Below are 21,568 nucleotides of genomic sequence, written 5' to 3'. Positions count from 1 at the left end.
TCCCTCAGTACTGCCCCTCCGACAGTGCGGCGCTCCCTCAGTACCGCCCCTCCGACAGTGCGGCGCTCCCTCAGTACAGCCCCTCCGACAGTGCGGCGCTCCCTCAGTACTGCCCCTCCGACAGTGTGGCGCTCCCTCAGTACTGGCCCTCCGACAGTGCGGCGCTCCCTCAGTACAGCCCCTCCGGCAGTGCGGCGCTCCCTCAGTACTGCCCCTCCGACAGTGCGGCGCTCCCTCAGTACAGCCCCTCCGACAGTGCGGCGCTCCCTCAGTACCGCCCCTCCGACAGTGCGGCGCTCCCTCACTACCGCCCCTCTGACAGTGCGGCGCTCCCTCAGTACAGCCCCTCCGACAGTGCGGCGCTCCCTCAGTACTGACCCTCCGACAGTGCGGCGCTCCCTCAGCACTGCCCCTCCGACAGTGCGGCGCTCCCTCAGTACTGCCCCTCAACAGTGCGGCGCTCCCTCAACAGTGCGGCGCTCCCTCACTACCGCCCCTCCGACAGTGCGGCGCTCCCTCAGTACCGACCCTCCGACAGTGCGGCGCTCTCTCAGTACCGCCCCTCCGACAGTGCAGCGCTCCCTCGGTACTGACCCTCCGACAGTGCGGCACTCCCTCAGTACCGCCCCTCCGACAGTGCGGCACTCCCTCAGTACCGCCCCTCCGACAGTGCGGCGCTCCCTCAGTACTGCCCCTCCGACAGTGCGGCGCTCCCTCAGTCCTTGCCTCAACCTGGATTATGGGGCTCAAGTGTCAGGGGTGGGAGTCGAACACATGGCCCTCTGATTCGGGCGAGAGCGCTGCCTCTGTGTGTGCGTGCACAAAACGCTAGTACAATCTGGGCAGCCATTGAAGGTTTCGCGCACTCCCCCAGGTGCCGTTAGCTCGGTGAGTCAGCGCTTCCCTCTAACCCGCTACTCTTATTGATGAATTGTTTGCCCTCTTGACAGGCACACTCGGCCTCGGCCCGTGCGGCCCAGAGATGCGCGGTGGTTACCGAAGGAGCTCGTTGCTCCGCTGTCTCCCTCCCGATGAGTCGACACTGCCTTTCCCGTATCCTTTCTTTCGACCGGTTGGATTACGGTGGCTCTGCTCTTTACTCCCAGCAGAAAGCTTTTCAGGATCCTTAGGAGGGCCGCCTCCGTCCACAGCAAAGTTGGTGGGCAGGAGAAGAGTAGCTGCTGCAGTGACACAGTGTGGAGGGTCCCTGTACTTGTCGACCCGTATCCCAGTCCTGTCCCTCTGTCTGTGGGTCTGTTCCCCAGTCCTGTCCCTCTGTCTGTGGGTCTGTGTCCCAGTCCTGTTCCTCTGTCTGTGGGTCTGTTCCCCAGTCCTGTCCCTCTGTCTGTGGGTCTGTGTCCCAGTCCTGTTCCTCTGTCTGTGGGTCTGTGTCCCAGTCCTGTCCCTCTGTCTGTGGGTCTGTTCCCCAGTCCTGTCCCTCTGTGGGTCTGTGCCCCAGTTCTGTCCCTCTGTGGGTCTGTGTCCCAGTCCTGTCCCCCTGTCTGTGGGTCTGTTCCCCAGTCCTGTCCCTCTGTCTGTGGGTCTGCTCCCCAGTCCTGTCCCTCTGTCTGTGGGTCTGTGTCCCAGTCCTGTCCCTCTGTCTGTGGGTCTGTGCCCCAGTTCTGTCCCTCTGTGGGTCTGTGTCCCAGTCCTGTCCCTCTGTCTGTGGGTCTGTGTCCCAGTCCTGTCCCCCTGTCTGTGGGTCTGTGTCCCAGTCCTGTCTGTGGGCCTGTGCCCCAGTCCTGTCCCCCTGTCTGTGGGTCTGTGTCCCAGTCCTGTCCCCCTGTCTGTGGGTCTGTGTCCCAGTCATGTCCCCCTGTCTGTGGGTCTGTGTCCCAGTCCTGTCCCTCTGTGGGTCTGTGTCCCAGTCTTGTCCCTCTGTCTGTGGGTCTGTGTCCCAGTCCTGTCCCTCTGTCTGTGGGTCTGTGTCCCAGTCCTGTCCCTCTGTCTGTGGGTCTGTGTCCCAGTCCTGTCCCTCTGTCTGTGGGTCTGTGTCCCAGTCCTGTCCCTCTGTCTGTGGGTCTGTGTCCCAGTCCTGTCCCCCTGTCTGTGGGTCTGTGTCCCAGTCCTGTCTGTGGGCCTGTGCCCCAGTCCTGTCCCCCTGTCTGTGGGTCTGTGTCCCAGTCCTGTCCCCCTGTCTGTGGGTCTGTGTCCCAGTCCTGTCCCTCTGTCTGTGGGTCTGTGTCCCAGTCCTGTCCCTCTGTCTGTGGGTCTGTGTCCCAGTCCTGTCCCTCTGTCTGTGGGTCTGTGTCCCAGTCCTGTCCCCCTGTCTGTGGGTCTGTGTCCCAGTCCTGTCTGTGGGCCTGTGCCCCAGTCCTGTCCCCCTGTCTGTGGGTCTGTGTCCCAGTCCTGTCCCCCTGTCTGTGGGTCTGTGTCCCAGTCCTGTCCCCCTGTCTGTGGGTCTGTGTCCCAGTCATGTCCCCCTGTCTGTGGGTCTGTGTCCCAGTCATGTCCCCCTGTCTGTGGGTCTGTGTCCTAGTCCTGTCCCCCTGTCTGTGGGTCTGTGTCCCAGTCCTGTCTGTGGGTCTGTGTCCCAGTCCTGTCCCCCTGTCTGTGGGTCTGTGTCCCAGTCCTGTCCCCCTGTCTGTGGGTCTGTGTCCCAGTCCTGTCCCCCTGTCTGTGGGTCTGTGTCCCAGTCCTGTCCCCCTGTCTGTGGGTCTGTGTCCCAGTCCTGTCCCCCTGTCTGTGGGTCTGTGTCCCAGTCCTGTCCCCCTGTCTGTGGGTCTGTGTCCCAGTCCTGTCCCCCTGTCTGTGGGTCTGTGTCCCAGTCCTGTCCCCCTGTCTGTGGGTCTGTGTCCCAGTCCTGTCCCCCTGTCTGTGGGTCTGTGTCCCAGTCCTGTCCCCCTGTCTGTGGGTCTGTGTCCCAGTCCTGTCCCCCTGTCTGTGGGTCTGTGTCCCAGTCCTGTCCCCCTGTCTGTGGGTCTGTGTCCCAGTCCTGTCCCTCTGTCTGTGGGTCTGTGCCCCAGTCCTGTCCCCCTGTCTGTGGGTCTGTGTCCCAGTCCTGTCCCTCTGTCTGTGGGTCTGTGTCCCAGTCCTGTCCCCCTGTCTGTGGGTCTGTGCCCCAGTCCTGTCCCCCTGTCTGTGGGTCTGTGTCCCAGTCCTGTCCCTCTGTCTGTGGGTCTGTGCCCCAGTCCTGTCCCCCTGTCTGTGGGTCTGTGTCCCAGTCCTGTCCCTCTGTCTGTGGGTCTGTGTCCCAGTCCTGTCCCCCTGTCTGTGGGTCTGTGCCCCAGTCCTGTCCCCCTGTCTGTGGGTCTGTGTCCCAGTCCTGTCCCTCTGTCTGTGTTTGGAATGCTGTCGCGTTCTCCGCGGGTACGTGAATCAGGGCAGGCCGCCTGTTTCCCTTGACTCCTCTGCAGATATCTGCTTGGACCCCAACCAGGTGCTGTTCAAGTTGTGCGCGGGCGTGAAGGAGGTGCCTTGCACCAAGCCTGTGTCGGTGAGCCTCTCCGAGGACCCCTGTTGCCCCCTCCACCTCCAGGTGCCTCCGCAGATGTACAGGCCGGAGAGAGCCTTCTCTGCCTCCGAGCAGCTGGACAGCGGGCCCGTGGACATGTACCTGAGCGCTGCTGATCTGCAGCCCACCGAGATCCTGCCCCTGGAGTTCAGCGACGTGAGTCGGACAGGATTCTCTCTCTTTCTCCCTTAGCCTGGGCCGAGCGAGTAGTCTTGGGTGGGGCAACGCCTTCCGTGCTGCTGAATACTTTCGAGTAAAGATTTGTGATGGGGGGGTGCGCTCCCCCTCGCTCAATGGCCCAGGGACGTGCCCGAGTTGGTTATTGATTGCTGCTGTTCCTTGCCTCAGGGAGGAGATCTCGCTCCCGATTGCTGCCCGCTGGGAAAGCGTGAGCACGTCGGGCAAGAGGGGGGGCGGTCCCAGTCGGCTGGCGTGCCTCCCGCGGTTGAATAGCCCGCTTCCGGCCCCACGGGAGATGCATGTGGGGACCGTCTGCCGGCAATGGGGTCGCTGCTTGGCAGCCGAGGGCGCCTGTGTCACACGTGTCTCTGCCTCCCGATTCCAAGGGCGCCGGATCCTCCGGCTGCTGCCCGCTCCAAGTCCGAGCGGCTGGATCAGCCGGCGGTGGAGCTCGGCACCTTTCCGGTGAGCGGATGGCTCTTTCAGAGAGTTGGCACGGGCACGTGGGCCGAAGGGCAGCCTCCTTCTGTGCTGTACGGTTCTGCGGTCCGTTAACGGTTCAGCTCCGTGTCGGGCGGCCCGCCCGCTTGCCCGTCCAGCCAGAGCGCAGCAACTAACGGCAGCTGGATAAACGCACGAGGGGGAAAGGGTACGCTGATGGGCTGAGGCGAGGAGCGGTGGGAGGAGGATCGTGCGGAGCATAAACCCCAGGGGCCGGATGGCCTGTTTCTGTGCTGTAAATCCGGTGTGGCGTTTGGCGGCTTTTACCCTGTAACTTAACGGAATATCGCATCCCGTTCGCGAAACGGGCGGAGTTTTCTGCAGCCCTGTACGACCCGCGAAGGGGGGATGGGGCCGGGTCTAGCCGCTGTCTCGATGCTCCGTTGCCTCGGGTACACAGAGGCAGACGGGGCGAGAGAGAGAGAGGCAGACGGAGCGAGAGAGAGAGAGGCAGACGGAGCGAGAGAGAGAGAGAGGCAGACGGGGAGAGAGAGAGAGAGGCAGACGGGGCGAGAGAGAGAGGCAGACGGGGCGAGAGAGAGAGGCAGACGGGGAGAGAGAGAGAGAGGCAGATGGGGCGAGAGAGAGGCAGACGGGGCGAGAGAGAGAGAGAGGCAGACGGGGAGAGAGAGAGAGAGGCAGACGGGGCGAGAGAGAGAGAGGCAGACGGAGCGAGAGAGAGAGGCAGACGGGGGGGGAGAGAGAGAGGCAGACGGAGAGAGAGAGAGAGGCAGACGGGGCGAGAGAGAGAGGCAGACGGTGCGAGAGAGAGAGAGGCAGACGGGGAGAGAGAGAGGCAGACGGGGAGAGAGAGAGAGGCAGACGGGGCGAGAGAGAGAGAGGCAGACGGGGGGAGAGAGAGAGAGGCAGATGGGGGAGAGAGAGAGAGGCAGACGGGGGAGAGAGAGAGAGGCAGACGGGGAGAGAGAGAGAGGCAGACGGGGCGAGAGAGAGAGAGGCAGACGGAGCGAGAGAGAGAGAGAGGCAGACGGGGCGAGAGAGGCAGACGGGGAGAGAGAGAGAGGCAGACGGGGAGCGAGAGAGAGGCAGACGGGGCGAGAGAGAGAGAGGCAGACGGGGCGAGAGAGAGAGAGGCAGACGGGGAGAGAGAGAGAGGCAGACGGGGAGAGAGAGAGAGGCAGACGGGGAGAGAGAGAGAGGCAGACGGGGAGAGAGAGAGAGGCAGACGGGGCGAGAGAGAGGCAGACGGGGAGAGAGAGAGAGAGGCAGACGGAGCGAGAGAGAGAGAGGCAGACGGAGCGAGAGAGAGAGGCAGACGGAGCGAGAGAGAGAGGCAGACGGAGAGAGAGAGAGGCAGACGGGGGGAGAGAGAGAGAGGCAGACGGGGGGAGAGAGAGAGAGGCAGACGGAGAGAGAGAGAGGCAGACGGAGAGAGAGAGAGGCAGACGGAGAGAGAGAGAGGCAGACGGAGAGAGAGAGGGGCAGACGGAGAGAGAGAGAGAGAGGCAGACGGAGAGAGAGGCAGACGGGGCGAGAGAGAGAGGCAGACGGGGCGAGAGAGTGAGAGGCAGACGGAGAGAGAGAGAGGCAGACGGGGAGAGAGAGAGAGAGGCAGACGGGGCGAGAGAGAGAGAGGCAGACGGGGCGAGAGAGAGAGAGGCAGACGGGGCGCGAGAGAGAGGCAGACGGGCGAGAGAGAGAGGCAGACGGGGCGAGAGAGAGAGAGGCAGACGGGGAGAGAGAGAGAGGCAGACGGGGGGAGAGAGAGAGGCAGACGGGGAGAGAGAGAGGCAGACGGGGCGAGAGAGAGAGAGGCAGACGGGGAGAGAGAGAGAGGCAGACGGGGAGAGAGAGAGGCAGACGGGGAGAGAGAGAGGCAGACGGGGAGAGAGAGAGAGAGAGAGGCAGACGGGGAGAGAGAGAGAGAGGCAGACGGAGCGAGAGAGAGAGAGGCAGACGGAGCGAGAGAGAGAGAGACAGACGGGGCGAGAGAGAGAGGCAGACGGGGCGAGAGAGAGAGGCAGACGGGGCGAGAGAGAGAGAGGCAGACGGGGCGAGAGAGAGGCAGACGGGGCGAGAGAGAGAGGCAGACGGGGCGAGAGAGAGAGGCAGACGGGGCGAGAGAGAGAGAGGCAGACGGGGCGAGAGAGAGAGGCAGACGGGGCGAGAGAGAGAGGCAGACGGAGCGAGAGAGAGAGAGAGGCAGACGGGGAGAGAGAGAGAGGCAGACGGAGCGAGAGAGAGAGAGAGGCAGACGGGGCGAGAGAGAGGCAGACGGGGCGAGAGAGAGAGGCAGACGGAGCGAGAGAGAGAGAGGCAGACGGGGAGAGAGAGAGAGAGGCAGACGGGGCGAGAGAGAGGCAGACGGAGCGAGAGAGAGAGAGGCAGACGGGGGGAGAGAGAGAGGCAGACGGGGCGAGAGAGAGAGGCAGACGGGGCGAGAGAGAGAGGCAGACGGGGCGAGAGAGAGAGGCAGACGGAGCGAGAGAGAGAGAGAGGCAGACGGGGAGAGAGAGAGAGGCAGACGGAGCGAGAGAGAGAGAGAGGCAGACGGGGCGAGAGAGAGAGAGGCAGACGGGGCGAGAGAGAGAGGCAGACGGAGCGAGAGAGAGAGAGGCAGACGGGGAGAGAGAGAGAGAGGCAGACGGGGCGAGAGAGAGGCAGACGGAGCGAGAGAGAGAGGCAGACGGGGAGAGAGAGAGAGGCAGACGGGGCGAGAGAGAGAGGCAGACGGGGCGAGAGAGAGAGGCAGACGGAGAGAGAGAGAGAGGCAGACGGGGAGAGAGAGAGAGGCAGACGGGGAGAGAGAGAGAGGCAGACGGGGAGAGAGAGAGAGGCAGACGGGGCGAGAGAGAGAGAGGCAGACGGGGAGAGAGAGGCAGACGGGGAGAGAGAGAGAGGCAGACGGAGCGAGAGAGAGAGAGGCAGACGGAGCGAGAGAGAGAGAGGCAGACGGAGAGAGAGAGAGAGGCAGACGGAGCGAGAGAGAGAGGCAGACGGGGGGAGAGAGAGAGGCAGACGGAGAGAGAGAGAGGCAGACGGAGAGAGAGAGAGGCAGACGGAGCGAGAGAGAGAGAGGCAGACGGAGAGAGAGAGAGGCAGACGGGGCGAGAGAGTGAGAGGCAGACGGAGAGAGAGAGAGAGGCAGACGGAGCGAGAGAGAGAGAGGCAGACGGGGGGAGAAAGAGGCAGACGGGGAGAGAGAGAGAGAGGCAGACGGGGCGAGAGAGAGAGAGGCAGACGGGGCGAGAGAGAGAGGCAGACGGGCGAGAGAGAGAGAGGCAGACGGGGCGAGAGAGAGAGGCAGACGGGGGGGAGAGAGAGAGAGAGGCAGACGGGGAGAGAGAGAGAGAGGCAGACGGAGCGAGAGAGAGGCAGACGGGGGGAGAGAGAGAGAGGCAGACGGAGAGAGAGAGAGGCAGACGGAGAGAGAGAGAGGCAGACGGGGCGAGAGAGAGAGGCAGACGGTGCGAGAGAGAGAGAGGCAGACGGGGAGAGAGAGAGAGGCAGACGGAGCGAGAGAGAGAGAGACAGACGGGGCGAGAGAGAGAGAGGCAGACGGGGCGAGAGAGAGAGAGGCAGACGGGGAGAGAGGCAGACGGGGCGAGAGAGAGAGAGGCAGACGGGGCGAGAGAGAGAGGCAGACGGGGGGAGAGAGAGAGGCAGACGGGGCGAGAGAGAGAGAGGCAGACGGGGCGAGAGAGAGAGAGGCAGACGGGGCGAGAGAGAGAGGCAGACGGAGCGAGAGAGAGAGAGGCAGACGGGGAGAGAGAGAGAGGCAGACGGAGCGAGAGAGAGAGAGGCAGACGGGGGTGGAGAGAGAGAGGCAGACGGGGAGAGAGAGAGAGAGGCAGACGGGGCGAGAGAGAGGCAGACGGGGCGAGAGAGAGAGGCAGACGGGGCGAGAGAGAGAGAGAGGCAGACGGGGAGAGGGGGAGAGAGAGAGGCAGACGGGGAGAGAGAGAGAGGCAGACGGGGCGAGAGAGAGAGGCAGACGGGGCGAGAGAGAGAGAGGCAGACGGGGCGAGAGAGAGAGAGGCAGACGGGGAGAGAGAGAGAGGCAGACGGAGCGAGAGAGAGAGAGGCAGACGGGGAGAGAGAGAGAGGCAGACGGAGAGAGAGAGAGAGAGGCAGACGGGGAGAGAGAGAGAGGCAGACGGAGAGAGAGAGAGAGAGGCAGACGGGGAGAGAGAGAGAGGCAGACGGGGAGAGAGAGAGAGAGGCAGACGGAGAGAGAGAGAGGCAGACGGAGCGAGAGAGAGAGGCAGACGGGGCGAGAGAGAGAGGCAGACGGGGCGAGAGAGAGAGGCAGACGGGGCGAGAGAGAGAGGCAGACGGGGCGAGAGAGAGAGGCAGACGGAGAGAGAGAGGCAGACGGGGAGAGAGAGAGAGGCAGACGGAGCGAGAGAGAGAGAGGCAGACGGGGAGAGAGCGAGAGAGGCAGACGGGGCGAGAGAGAGAGGCAGACGGAGCGAGAGAGAGAGAGGCAGACGGGGAGAGAGAGAGAGAGGCAGACGGGGAGAGAGAGAGAGGCAGACGGGGCGAGAGAGAGAGGCAGACGGGGCGAGAGAGAGGCAGACGGGGCGAGAGAGGGAGGCAGACGGGGGGGAGAGCGAGGCAGACGGGGCGAGAGAGAGAGAGGCAGACGGGGCGAGAGAGAGGCAGACGGAGAGAGAGGCAGACGGAGCGAGAGAGAGAGGCAGGCAGACGGGGAGAGAGAGAGAGAGGCAGACAGGGCGAGAGAGAGAGGCAGACGGGGAGAGAGAGAGGCAGACGGGGAGAGAGAGGCAGACGGGGCGAGAGAGAGAGAGGCAGACGGGGCGAGAGAGAGAGAGAGGCAGACGGAGAGAGAGAGAGAGAGGCAGACGGGGCGAGAGAGAGAGGCAGACGGGGCGAGAGAGAGAGAGGCAGACGGGGCGAGAGAGAGGCAGACGGGGCGAGAGAGAGAGGCAGACGGGGCGAGCGAGAGAGGCAGACGGGGCGAGAGAGAGAGAGGCAGACGGGGCGAGAGAGAGAGAGGCAGACGGGGCGAGAGAGAGAGAGGCAGACGGGGCGAGCGAGAGAGAGAGGCAGACGGGGCGAGAGAGAGAGGCAGACGGGGCGAGAGAGAGAGGCAGACGGGGCGAGCGAGAGAGGCAGGCGGGGCGAGAGAGAGAGAGGCAGAAGGGGCGAGAGAGGCAGACGGGGCGAGCGAGAGAGGCAGGCCAGGCCTGAATCAAGACTGGCGGCTTGCTGTAGCCGTCGGTTTCAAACAGGAGCCGAAAGCAAAATCCCTTTCTATGGTCTGTTGGCTTTCACACAACTCTGACCGTGTGTCTGCCAATTCATCTGAAAGGGACACGCCTGTTGGATTGTTGTGGGGGGGGCGGTGGTGTTCTGGAAAATGTACGAAAGGATTTGGTGGTTTCGAAGGGTACAGATCATGCCGCAAGGAATTACATAGAATATACAACACACAGAAACAGACCATTGAGCCCTACTGGTCTGTAGTTACTGGTGTTTATACTCCGCACCAGTCTCCTCCCATTCCATTGGAAGATATCCTGGGATCACCGGCTATCTCAACTCCACACCCGCGCTGTTAGAGCCATGTTAAACCCCAGTAACTTCGAAAGACGCGCATTTCTATAGCGCCTTTCCCAACCACAGGACATCAAGATCGTGAAAGGCGCTCTAGAAATGCAAGCCTTTCTTTAAGTACTTTTTTTTTAAGAAGTGTGGTCACTGTTGTAATGTGGGAAACGCGGCAAGCTCCCACAAACAGCAATGTGTTACACGACCAGATAATTTGGTTTTTTTAAGTGATGTTGGGGTAAATACCGACACCGGGGAGAACGCCTCCTGCTCCTCCTGGGCACTTTCTCTTCTGTCTTCCCCGTTATCTAGGGTGGGGCAACCTTACCCCATGTGGGGGTAGGAAGTTCCTCTCGGGGAGAGAGGCGCATCTCTCTGTCCCTCTCTCGCTGCCTGCCCCTCGTTCTCGCTGCCTGCCCCTCCTTCTCGCTGCCTGCCCCTCCTTCTCGCTGCCTGCCCCTCCTTCTCGCTCCGTCTCTCTCTCTCTCGCCTGGCTTAATGGTGTGTTGTTTCTCTCCCCCCCTGTGTCTGTGCCTGGCAGGACTGCCTGGATGTGGTAGGCGATGGCCTGCAGTGCCCCCCCTCGCCGCTCTTCGACCCGGCTCTGGGTCCGGGGGGGCAGTCGATGGACGAGCTGGAGCTGACAGACGGGGTCAGGCCCCGTCGTGACGGCTCGGAGCCAGCCTCGCGTCGCCGCACCTCGTCCAGCACTTCACGGCCCTCCGAGACAGGCCGGCTAAACACCCAGGTGACTGGAGCCCCCAGACAGGTAAGTGCCTCGCACTGTAAATGTAACCTGGGCACCGTTAACCATCGAGTCTATAGCACAGAAACAGGCCATTCGGCCCAACTGGTCCGTGCCGGGGTTTATGCTCCACACGAGCCTCCTCCCACCTCTACTTCATCTCACTCTATCACCATATCCTTCTGTTCCTTTCCCCCTCGTGTGTTTATCTTTATAATGGGGAACAAGGAAGTGGCAGAGCTATTAAACAAATACTTTGGCTAACATTTAAGGAACGAATGCATGAATTGCAACAGTTATACATTCCTTTCTGGCGCAAAAACACAAAAGGAAAAGCGGCCCAACCATGGCTAACAAAAGTATTTAAGGACAGATTAGTGAAGACAAATGTAGGTCCCTTACAGTCAGAAACGGGAGAATTTATAATGGGGAACAAGGAAATGGCTGAGCAATTAAACAAATACTTTGGTTCGGTCTTCAAGGAAGAGGACACAAATAACTTCCCAGAAATGCTATGCAACCAAGGGTCTAGTGAGAAGGAGGAATTAAAGGAAATTAGTATTAAGTAAAAAAAAAATAGTGCTGGAGAAATTAATGGGACTGAAAGCTGATAAATCCCCAGGCCTGATAATCCGCATCCCAGAGTACTAAAAGAGGTAGCCATGGAAATAGTGGATGCATTGGTTGTCATCTTCCAAAATTCTATAGATTATGGAACAGTTCCTGCAGATTGGAGGGTGGCAAATGTAACCCCACTATTTAAAAAAGGAGGGAGAGAGAAAACGGAACTACAGACTGGTTAGCCTAACATCAGTAGTCGGGAAAATGCTAGAGTCTATTGTAAAGGATGTGATAACAGGACACTTAGAAAATATCAACGGGATTAGACAAAGTCAACATGGATTTATGAAAGGGAAATCATGTTTGACAAACCTACTGGAGTTTTTTGAGGATGTAACTGGTAGACTAGATAAGGGAGAACCAGTGGATGTGGTGTATTTGGATTTTCAGAAGGCCTTTGATAAAGTCCCACATAAGAGGTTAGTGTGCAAAATTAAAGCACATGGGATTGGAGGTAATATACTGGCATGGATTGAAACTTGGTTAACAGACAGGAAACGGAGAGTAGGAATAAATGGGTCTTTTCCGGGGTGGCAGGCGGTGACTAGTGGGGTACCGCAGGGATCTGTGCTTGGGCCCCAGCTATGCACAATATAAATGATTTGGATGAGGGAACTAAATGCAATATTTCCAAGTTTGCTGACGACACGAAACTAGGTGGGATTGTGAGGAGGATGCAAAGAGGCTTCAAGGCGATTTCGACAAGTTGAGTGAGTGGGCAAATACATGGCAGATGCTGTATAACATGGATAAATGTGAAGTTATCCACTTCGGTAGGGAAAACCGAAAGGCAGAGTATTATTTAAATGGTGATAGATTGGGAAATGTTGATGTACAAAGGGACCTGGGTGTCCTTGTACACCAGTCACTGAAAGCAAACATGCAGGTGCAGCAAGCAGTTAGGAAGGCAAATGGTATGTTGGCCTTCATTGCAAGAGGATTTGAGTACAGGAGCAAGGATGTCTTACTTGCTCCGAGTCCGAGCGGCTGGATCAGCCGGCGGTGGAGCTCGGCACCTTTCCGGTGAGCGGATGGCTCTTTCAGAGAGCGGGCACGTGGGCCGAAGGGCAGCCTCCTTCTGTGCTGTACGGTTCTGCGGTCCGTTAACGGTTCCGCTCCATGTCGGGCCGCCCGCTTGCCCGTCCAGCCAGAGCGCAGCAACTAACGGCAGCTAGATAAACGCACGAGGGAGAAAGGATACGCTGATGGGCTGAGGCGAGGAGCGGTGGGAGGAGGATCGTGCGGAGCATAAACCCCAGGGGCCGGATGGCCTGTTTCTGTGCTGTAAATCCGGTGTGGCGTTTGGCGGCTTTCACCCTGTAACTTAACGGAATATCGCATCCCGTTCGCGGACGGGGAGAGAGAGAGAGGCAGATGGGGAGAGAGAGGGCGAGGCGGACGGGGAGAGAGAGGGCGAGGCGGACGGGGAGAGAGAGGGCGAGGTGGACGGGGAGAGAGAGGGCGAGGTGGACGGGGAGAGAGAGGGCGAGGTGGACGGGGAGAGAGAGAGGCAGACGGGGAGAGAGAGAGGGCGAGGTGGACGGGGAGAGAGAGGCAGACAGGCCCTGAATCAAGACTGGCGGCTTGCTGTAGCCGGCGGTTTCAAACAGGAGCCGAAACGAAAGCACTTTCTATGGTCTGTTGGCTTTCACGCAATTCTGACCGTGTGTCTGCCAATTCATCTGAAAGGAACACGCCTGTTGGATTGTTGTGGGGAGGGGGGGGTTCTAGAAAATGTACGAAAGGATTTGGTGGTTTCGAAGGGTACAGATCATGCCGCAAGGAATTACATAGAACATGCAGGTGCAGCAAGCAGTTAGGAAGGCAAATGGTATGTTGGCCTTCATTGCAAGAGGCTTTGAGTACAGGAGCAACGATGTCTTACTACAGTTATACAGGGCCTTGGTGAGACCACACCTGGAGTACTGTGTGCAGTTTTGGTCTCGTTACCCAAGAAAGGATATAATTGCCATAGAGGGAGTGCAGCGAAGGTTCACCAGACTGATTCCTGGGATGGCAGGACTGTCCGTATGAGGAGAGAGTGGGTCGACTAGGCCTGTATTCACTCGAGTTTAGAAGAATGAGAGGGGATCTCATTGAAACGTATAAAATACTGACAGGGCTAGACAGACTGGATGCAGGGAGGATGTTTCCCCTGGCTGGGGAGTCTAGAACGAGGGGTCACAGTCTCAGGATACGGGGTAGGACATTTAGGACTGAGATGAGGAATTTCTTCACTCAGAGGGTGCTGAACCTGTGGAATTCTCTACCACAGAAGGCTGTGGAGGCCAAGTCACTGAATATATTTAAGAAGGAGATAGATAGATTTCTAGACACAAAAGGCATCAAGGGGTATGGGGAGAGAGCGGGAATATGGTATTGAGATAGAGGATCAGCCATGATCATACTGAATGGCGGAGCAGACTCGAAGGGCCGACCCCTGCTCCTATTTTTCTATATTTCTATCCAGCTTCCCCCTTAAATGCATCTGTGCTATTTGCCTCAACCACTCCCTGTGGTAGCGAGTTCCACATGAACATCCTGGGTGTGGTCAGCCAACAGGACACAGACCAGGAATTGGACCCGAACACACACGGGCACTGGAGAAGGTGCAGAATGATTTACTGGGATATTAACCAGAACTGAGAGGTTTATAACCATCAGGAAAGGCTGAACAGGCTGGGGGTACTTTTCTCTAGAAAAGAGGAGGTTGAGGGGCGACCTGATAGAGGTCTTTATAAAATTATAAAAGGGTTTCGATAGGGTAGACGTAGAGAAGGTGTTTCCACTCGTGGGGCGAGACTAGAACGAGGGGCCATCGATATAAGACAGTCACTAATAAATCCAATGGGGAATTCAGGAGAAACTTCTTTACCCAGAGAGTAGCAATAATAATCAACTTTATTGTCATTGTTAGTGTACAAGTGCAGTACAACGAAATGTAGGCTTGCGGCTCCCGAGAGTGTACATTTAGATTAAGACATTTAAACATTCAACATTCATTTGGCTTGTAATACATTAACATAAACATAATAAAGTGCATTGGCAGATGTGCGGGCTTTAGAGTTTATTTGTGGAGTTCAGTAGGATGACAGCCCTGGGAAAGAAGCTGTTCCTAAATCTGGTCGTACGGGTGCGAATGCATCTGTAGCGTCTCCCAGATGGCAGGAGGGCGAACAGACTGTGGCTGGGGTGGGTAGGGTCTTTGATGATGGACCGTGACCTCCGTAAACAGCGTTTCTGGTATATGTGCTCTATGGTCGGTAGCCGGGTGCCGGTAATGCGTTGGGCAGTTTTGACTACCCGTTGCAGGGCTTTCCGGTCATAGTAGCTACAGCTGCCATACCATACTGTGATACAGTTCGTCAGGATGCTCTCTATAGTGCAGCGGTAAAAGTTAGAGAGGATCAGGGGTGACAGGTTACATCCCTTCAGCCTCCTTAGGAAATATAGGCGCTGCTGGGCCTTCTTCACCAGAGAGGAGGTATTGAGGGACCAGGAGAGGTCTTCCGTGATGTGGACTCCGAGGAACTTAAAGCTGTCCACCCTTTCCACCACAGCCCCATTGATGTGGATGGGGGTGTGACTTCCGCCTTTAGACTTCCTGAAGTCCACAATGATTTCTTTGGTTTTCTTGATGTTAAGGACCAAGTTGTTATCGGCGCACCACTTCACGAGATGCTGGACCTCCTCCCTGTAGGCTGACTCATCGTTGTTGGTGATCTGGCCTACCACCGTGGTATCATCCGCAAACTTGGTGAGAATGTGGAACTCGCGACCACGGGGAGTGGTGGAGGCGAATACTGTAGATGCATTTAAGGGGAGAGCTGGATAAACACATGAGGAAGAAAGGAATAGAAGGATAGGATGAGATGAGGAGGGGTGGGAGGAGGTTCGTGTGGAGCACAAACACCGGATACGTTGGGCCTGTTTCTGTGCTGTACATTCTGTGTTGCATTCTCACCGCGCTCGCTCTGGGTAAACTGTCGGCGGGTGATTGTACCGTGCGGTGTGCTGCGACGCCCTGGGTTCCAGTCCCCCCGCCCGGCCCATGATTCGCCCTATCGAGGTCGGGCTGAAGTTTCCTGCTCCGGATCGCTGTCCGGTGACCCCTGCTGCTGATGAACGCGCGGGCCACGAGGTGAGGCAGTGGTCGAGCTCAACTGTGCTGGGCGACCTCCCAACACTCGTGGTATACGGGGATGTATTGAGAGATTGGGGGAGGGGGTCTTATTTTAACGGAGTTTCGGGCGAGGCATTTAACCCCGTTGTGCGTCACCGTCTCTTCTCTCGCACGACTGCAGGGCGGATCACAGCCGGCCCGAGGGACCCGGGACCAGAACGGCACCAGGGAAGCCAGCTGAACCGCGAGGGTCCGGCGGGCGGGGGCAGCGACCCCCACGGGCAACCGAGGCGCAGTGACAGACGCCTCAACACAGCTACTGGACGTTCGGCACCGACTGGGCGCCAGAGGAGAGCCTCCCTCAGCCGCGGCGGCAGAGGACGGTGGACATTCCGAGTCACGCGCACTATCTATAGGCGTGAGTGGAGGTGCTGCCCGAGGCATGCGGAGGAAAAGGAGCGCGCTGCAAATAGCCCGCGTCTTATCTCGAGTCCGAAGTGTGTGTGTGTGATAACCTTGTGCTTGCAACGTGGATCAGTCCGATCTCCGCGCAAAACTGACGTCAGCCTTGTTTTTTGTCCCCGCGCCTTTCTGTTTTAAAAAATATATATATATAACGTTCTTCCCTGTTTCCCCGTCCACCAGCAATCGAGCAGCTCAACTGAGTCCTTGAGCTGCGAAGCTTTCGGTCGCAGCGGCTGATCGATCGGCGTGCGGGGAGCCGCAGAATCGCGAGCTCGTGCTGTCTGGTCTGGCCTGTGTGTGGAAGGGAGCTCGGTTCCACCACTCGTCGGGGTAGGGAGGGCTAGCATCACCTGGGATCGGGCGATAGGGCTCGCTCTCACGCCTGTGGGTCGCCCCCACCCCCAGCGTGTAGCCTGGGGCTGCCTCACTGGTGCCGGCCTTCGGGTGAGACGCTAAACAAAAGCCGTCGTGTCCATTCAGCCGGCCGTTAAAAATCCCGTGGCCGCTATTGAAGGAAGGGGGGGGGTATTCTCAGTGTCCCGGGACCCACGTACAATCTTACAGTGCATGAGGAGGCCATTCGGCCCATCGTGCCTGTGCCGGCTCTGTGAACAAGCTCTCCAATTAGTCCCACTCCCCCCTGCTCTTTCCCCCGTAGCCCTGTGAATTTTTCCCCCCTCAAGTATTTATCCATTTCTCTTTTGAAAGTTACTATTGAATCTGCTCCCACCGCCCTTTCAGGCAGCGCGTTCCAGATCACAACAACTCGCTGCGTTAAAAACATTCTCCTCATCTCCCCCTCTGGTTCTTTTGCCGATTATCTTCAATCTGTGTCCTCTGGTTACCGACCCTCCTGCCACTGGAAACAGCTTCTCCTGATTTACTCGATCAAAACCCCTCGTAATGATTTTGAAAACCTCTATTAAATCTCCCCCTTAACCTTCTCTGCTCTAAGGAGAACAACCCCAGCTTCTCCAGTCTCTCCGCATCACTGAAGTCCCTCATCCCCTGGTACCGTTCTGGTCAATCTCCCCTTAACCTTCTCTGGTCTAAGGAGAACAATCCCAGCTTCTCCAGTCTCTCCACGAAACTGAAGTCCCTCATCCCCTGGTACCATTCTGGTCAATCTCCCCTTAACCTTCTCTGCTCTAAGGAGAACAACCCCAGCTTCTCCAGTCTCTCCATGTCACTGAAGTCCCTCATCCCCTGGTACCATTGTGGTAAATCTCCTCCACACCCTCTCCAAGACCCTTGCCATCCTTCCTAAAGTGCGGTGCCCAGAATTGGGTCACAGTGCACCAGCTGGGGCCGAACCAGCGATTTTACGAAGGTTTACTGTCCACATCACCAGACCGGAGGAACTGCGACTCTCTGCAAGCTGGTGCAAGGTTTTTCTCCCGGTGTATCGGCGATCGAATGTGAACTGTTAAGCCTGTAAATAACTGACCAAAGAAGTTGTAACGTGGATGAAGTTTTCATTAAAACCTTTTGAAGAGGTGTATTTGCTTTGGTTAATGTGTGGTTCGGCGAGTCAGATTGAGCGAGGCGGGAGAGGAACTTTCTCCAAATACGCCAGTCTGCCTGATATGTAACAAGGACTTGCATTTACACAGAGCCTTTAACGTACCATGGCACTTCACAGGAGCGTCATCAGATTTTTAAAACTCTGACCCCGAGCCAGACGAGGAGATATTAAGGCAGGAGAACAAAAGATCAGTCAAAGAGGTCGGTTTTAAGGAGCTTCTTAAAGGAGGAGGGGAGAGGTTTGGGATGGGAATTCCAGAGCTAGGGGCACGGCTGTCAATGGTGGACTTTGGAAATCTGGGATGCTCAACAGGCCAGAATTGAAGGAGCGCAGAGGGCTGGAGGGTTGGCTGGCACTGCTCAGAGGCAGCGTTTGCTGCTTTTAGCTGTTCTACTTTTCTTCAACACCGTGTTTATTTTCTAACTTCAGGCAGGCACAGCACGGGTTAGATACAGAGTAAAGCTCCCTCAACACTGTCCCATCAAACACTCCCAAGGCAGGTACAGCATTGGTTAGATACAGAGTAAAGCTCCCTCTACACTGTTCCCATCAAACACTCCCAAGGCAGGTACAGCATTGGTTAGATACAGAGTAAAGCTCCCTCTACACTGTCCCATCAAACACTCCCAGGGCAGGTACAGCACGGGGTTAGATACAGAGTAAAGCTCCCTCTACACTGTCCCATCAAACACTCCCGGGACAGGTACGGCACGGATTAGATACAGAGTAAAGCTCCCTCTACACTGTCCCCATCAAACACTTCCAGGACAGGTACAGCACGGAGTTAAATACAGAGTAATGCCCCCTCTACACTGTCCCATCAAACACTCACAGGGCAGGGACAGCACGGATTACATACAGAGTAAAGTTCCCTCGACACTGTTCCCTTCAAACACTCCCAGGGCAGGTACAGCACGGGGTTAGATACAGAGTAAAGCTCCCTCTACACTGTCCCATCACACACTCCCAGGGCAGGTACAGCACGGGTTTGATACAGATTAAAGCTTCTTCTACACTCCCAGGGCAGGTACAGGGCTTAGATACAGAGTAAAGCTCCCTCTACACTGTCCCATCAAACACTCCCAGGGCAGGTACAGCATAGGTTAGATACAGAGTAAAGCTCCCTCTAGGCTGTCCCCATCAAACACTCCCAGGGCAGGTACAGCATAGGTTAGATACAGAGTAAAGCTCCCTCTAGGCTGTCCCCATCAAACACTCCCAGGGCAGGTACAGCATGGGGTTAGATACAGAGTAAAGCTCCCTCTGCACTGTCCCCATCAAACACTCCCAGAGCAGGTACACTACAGGGTTAGATACAGAGTAAAGCTCCCTCTACACTGTCCCATCAAATACTCCCAGGGCAGGTACAGCACGGGGTTAGATACAGAGTAAAGCTCCCTCCACCAGCGTGATGGGGCAATGGGCTTGTGCCTGTGGACATTGAACCGGGACTCATTTCACAAAGGCTGCCAGCAGATGGAGCAAGTGTTCTTCCGCTCATTCTGGGCTTGCTTTGAACCCAGAAGTGTAGGCTAGTCACCCACGCTTTGCGCCACCCAGTGCCAGCATTAATCATGTCCCAGCACTGCATTGATGGTAGCGAGTGTATATCAGCGTCTGGGAAAATGTCATTACTAGAACAAGTCTTTGGATGAGAGGGCTGTCCTATGAGGAGAGATTGTGTAGAATGGGCCGATACTCTCTGGAATTTAGAAGAATGAGAGGTGATCTCATTGAAACGTATAAGATTCTGAGGGGGATTGACAGGGGTAGATGCTGAGAGGCTGTTTCCCCCCGGCTGGAGAGTCTAGAACCTGGGGTCACAGTCTCAGGATAAGGGGTCGGCCATTTCGGACTGAGATGAGGAGGAATTTCTTCACTCAGAGGGCGGTGAATCTTTGGAATTCTCTGCCCTGTGGATGCTCAGTCATTGAGTATAATCAGGGCTGAGATCGATAGATTTTGGAGACGCTAAGGGATATGGGGATCGGGCGGGAAGGTGGAGATGAGGTCGAAGATCAGCCGTGATCTTATTGAATGGCGGAGCAGGCTCGACGGGCCGAATGGCCGACTCCTGCTCCTAATTCTCACGTTCTTCCCCACAGTAGGGCACTCACCATCTCTGGTTGGATTATTATCTCACTATGGCTGCCTGTAAACTTTTTACTTCTAACACTCGGAGGTTTAGACTGCAGAGCAAACACTGAAGGGGAAACCACGTCTGCTTGGCTCCAGCTGTTGGCAAACCGCCTTTAACAACCCTTCCCTTTAACTGCCTCAAGCTCGCCACCCTCACCAAATTTCTCCTCAATTTTGCTACCTCGACCGCCACTCGCCACCACTTCCCGCTCCCCTTTTACAGTGCGCCGGGTCTCATCCAAATCCCGTGTCCTAACTCGCACCGAGTCCCGTTCGCCCATCACCCGCCCTGTGCTCGCTGACCTACACTGGCTCCCGGTCCGGCAGCGCCTCAATTTTAAAATTCTCATCCTCCTGTTCAAATCCCTCCATTGCCTCCTCCTCCCTATCTCTGTAACCTCCTCCAGCTCCCTACAACCCTCCCCATCTCTGTAACCTCCTCCAGCCCCTACACCCCTCCCTATCCCTGTAACCTCCTCCAGCCCCTACAACCCTCCCTATCTCTGTAACCTCCTCCAGCCCCTACAACCCTCCCTATCTCTGTAACCTCCTCCAGTCCCCTACAACCCTTCCTATCTCTGTAACCTCCTCCAGCCCCCTACAACCCTCCCTATCTCTGTAACCTCCTCCAGCCCCCTACAACCCTCCCTATCTCTGTAACCTCCTCCAGCCCCTACAACCCTCCCTATCTCTGTAACCTCCTCCAGCCCCCTACAACCCTCCCTATCTCTGTAACCTCCTCCAGCCTCTACAACCCTCCCTATCTCTGTAACCTCCTCCAGCCCCCTACAACCCTCCCTATCTCTGTAACCTCCTCCAGCCCCCTACACCCCTCCCTATCTCTGTAACCTCCTCCAGCCCCCTACAACCCTCACTATCTCTGTAACCTCCTCCAGCCCCCTACACCCCTCCCTATCTCTGTAACCTCCTCCAGCCCCCTACAACCCTCCCTATCTCTGTAACCTCCTCCAGCCCCTACAACCCTCCCTATCTCTGTAACTTCCTCAAGCCTCTACAACCCTCCCTATCTCGGTAACCTCCTCCAGCCCCTACAACCCTCCCTATCTCTGTAACTTCCTCCAGCCCCTACAACCCTCCCTATCTCTGTAACTTCCTCGAGCCCCTACAACCCTCCCTATCTCGGTAACCTCCTCCAGCCCCTACAACCCTCCCTATCTCTGTAACTTCCTCCAGCCCCTACAACCCTCCCTATCTCTGTAACTTCCTCCAGCCCATACAACCCTCCCTATCTCTGTAACTCCCTCCAGCCCCTACAACCCTCCCTATCTCTGTAACTTCCTCCAGCCCCCTACAACCCTCCCTATCTCGGTAACCTCCTCCAGCCCCTACAACCCTCCCTATCTCTGTAACTTCCTCCAGCCCCTACAACCCTCCCTATCTCTGTAACTTCCTCCAGCCCCTACAACCCTCCCTATCTCGGTAACCTCCTCCAGCCCCTACAACCCTCCCTATCTCTGTAACTTCCTCCAGCCCCTACAACCCTCCCTATCTCTGTAACTTCCTCCAGCCCCTACAACCCTCCCTATCTCGGTAACCTCCTCCAGCCCCTACAACCCTCCCTATCTCGGTAACCTCCTCCAGCCCCCTACAACCCTCCCTATCTCTGTAACCTCCTCCAGCAACTACAACCCTCCCTATCTCTGTAACCTCCTCCAGCCCCCTACAACCCTCCCTATCGCTGTAACCTCCTCCAGCCCCCTACAACCCTCCCTATCTCTGTAACCTCCTCCAGCAACTACAACCCTCCCTATCTCTGTAAGCTCCTCCAGCCCCCTACACCCCTCCCTATCTCTGTAACCTCCTCCAGCCCCTACAACCCTCCCTATCTCTGTAACCTCCTCCAGCCCCCTACAACCCTCCCTATCGCTGTAACCTCCTCCAGCCCCCTACAACCCTCCCTATCTCTGTAACCTCCTCCAGCCCCTACAACCCTTCCTATCTCTGTAACCTCCTCCAGCCCCCTACAACCCTCCCTATCTCTGTAACCTCCTCCAGCCCCCTACAACCCTCCCTATCTCTGTAACCTCCTCCAGCCCCTACAACCCTCCCTATCTCTGTAACCTCCTCCAGCCCCCTACAACCCTCCCTATCTCTGTAACCTCCTCCAGCCTCTACAACCCTCCCTATCTCTGTAACCTCCTCCAGCCCCCTACAACCCTCCCTATCTCTGTAACCTCCTCCAGCCCCCTACACCCCTCCCTATCTCTGTAACCTCCTCCAGCCCCCTACAACCCTCACTATCTCTGTAACCTCCTCCAG

The 21,568-nt window shown here is 57.5% G+C and overlaps 1 protein-coding gene and 2 non-coding genes across 4 annotated transcripts in view; all 3 read left to right on the top strand.

The window, feature by feature from the left end:
* The window catches only part of kansl2 (KAT8 regulatory NSL complex subunit 2), a 40,955-nt gene extending 23,832 nt beyond the window's left edge, over positions 1 to 17,123 (top strand). Inside the window, exons 7-10 of one of the 2 annotated variants that reach the window (XM_085973021.1) lie at positions 951 to 1,053; positions 3,357 to 3,610; positions 10,212 to 10,439; positions 15,341 to 17,123. In XM_085973021.1, the coding sequence (XP_085829147.1) occupies positions 951 to 1,053; positions 3,357 to 3,610; positions 10,212 to 10,439; positions 15,341 to 15,400 (645 nt within the window). In that variant the 3' untranslated portion in view covers positions 15,401 to 17,123. The remainder of the gene's footprint in view (positions 1 to 950; positions 1,054 to 3,356; positions 3,611 to 10,211; positions 10,440 to 15,340) is intronic. The other variant, XM_085973022.1, reaches the window with a different exon arrangement.
* On the top strand, positions 9,302 to 9,439 carry LOC147097147 (small nucleolar RNA SNORA2/SNORA34 family). The gene has a single exon (XR_015074513.1). It is a non-coding gene; the product is annotated as a small nucleolar RNA SNORA2/SNORA34 family (small nucleolar RNA).
* On the top strand, positions 12,596 to 12,733 carry LOC147097146 (small nucleolar RNA SNORA2/SNORA34 family). Its single transcript, XR_015074512.1, has one exon. It is a non-coding gene; the product is annotated as a small nucleolar RNA SNORA2/SNORA34 family (small nucleolar RNA).
* Positions 17,124 to 21,568: the final 4,445 nt, after the last annotated feature.

The sequence above is a fragment of the Somniosus microcephalus genome, chromosome 33 (assembly GCF_052327205.1).
Source record: "Somniosus microcephalus isolate GS21.2 chromosome 33, FLI_Smic_1.0, whole genome shotgun sequence".
NCBI classification, from domain to species: Eukaryota; Metazoa; Chordata; class Chondrichthyes; order Squaliformes; family Somniosidae; genus Somniosus; species Somniosus microcephalus.
This window is presented reverse-complemented; position numbering and strand designations above follow the sequence as displayed.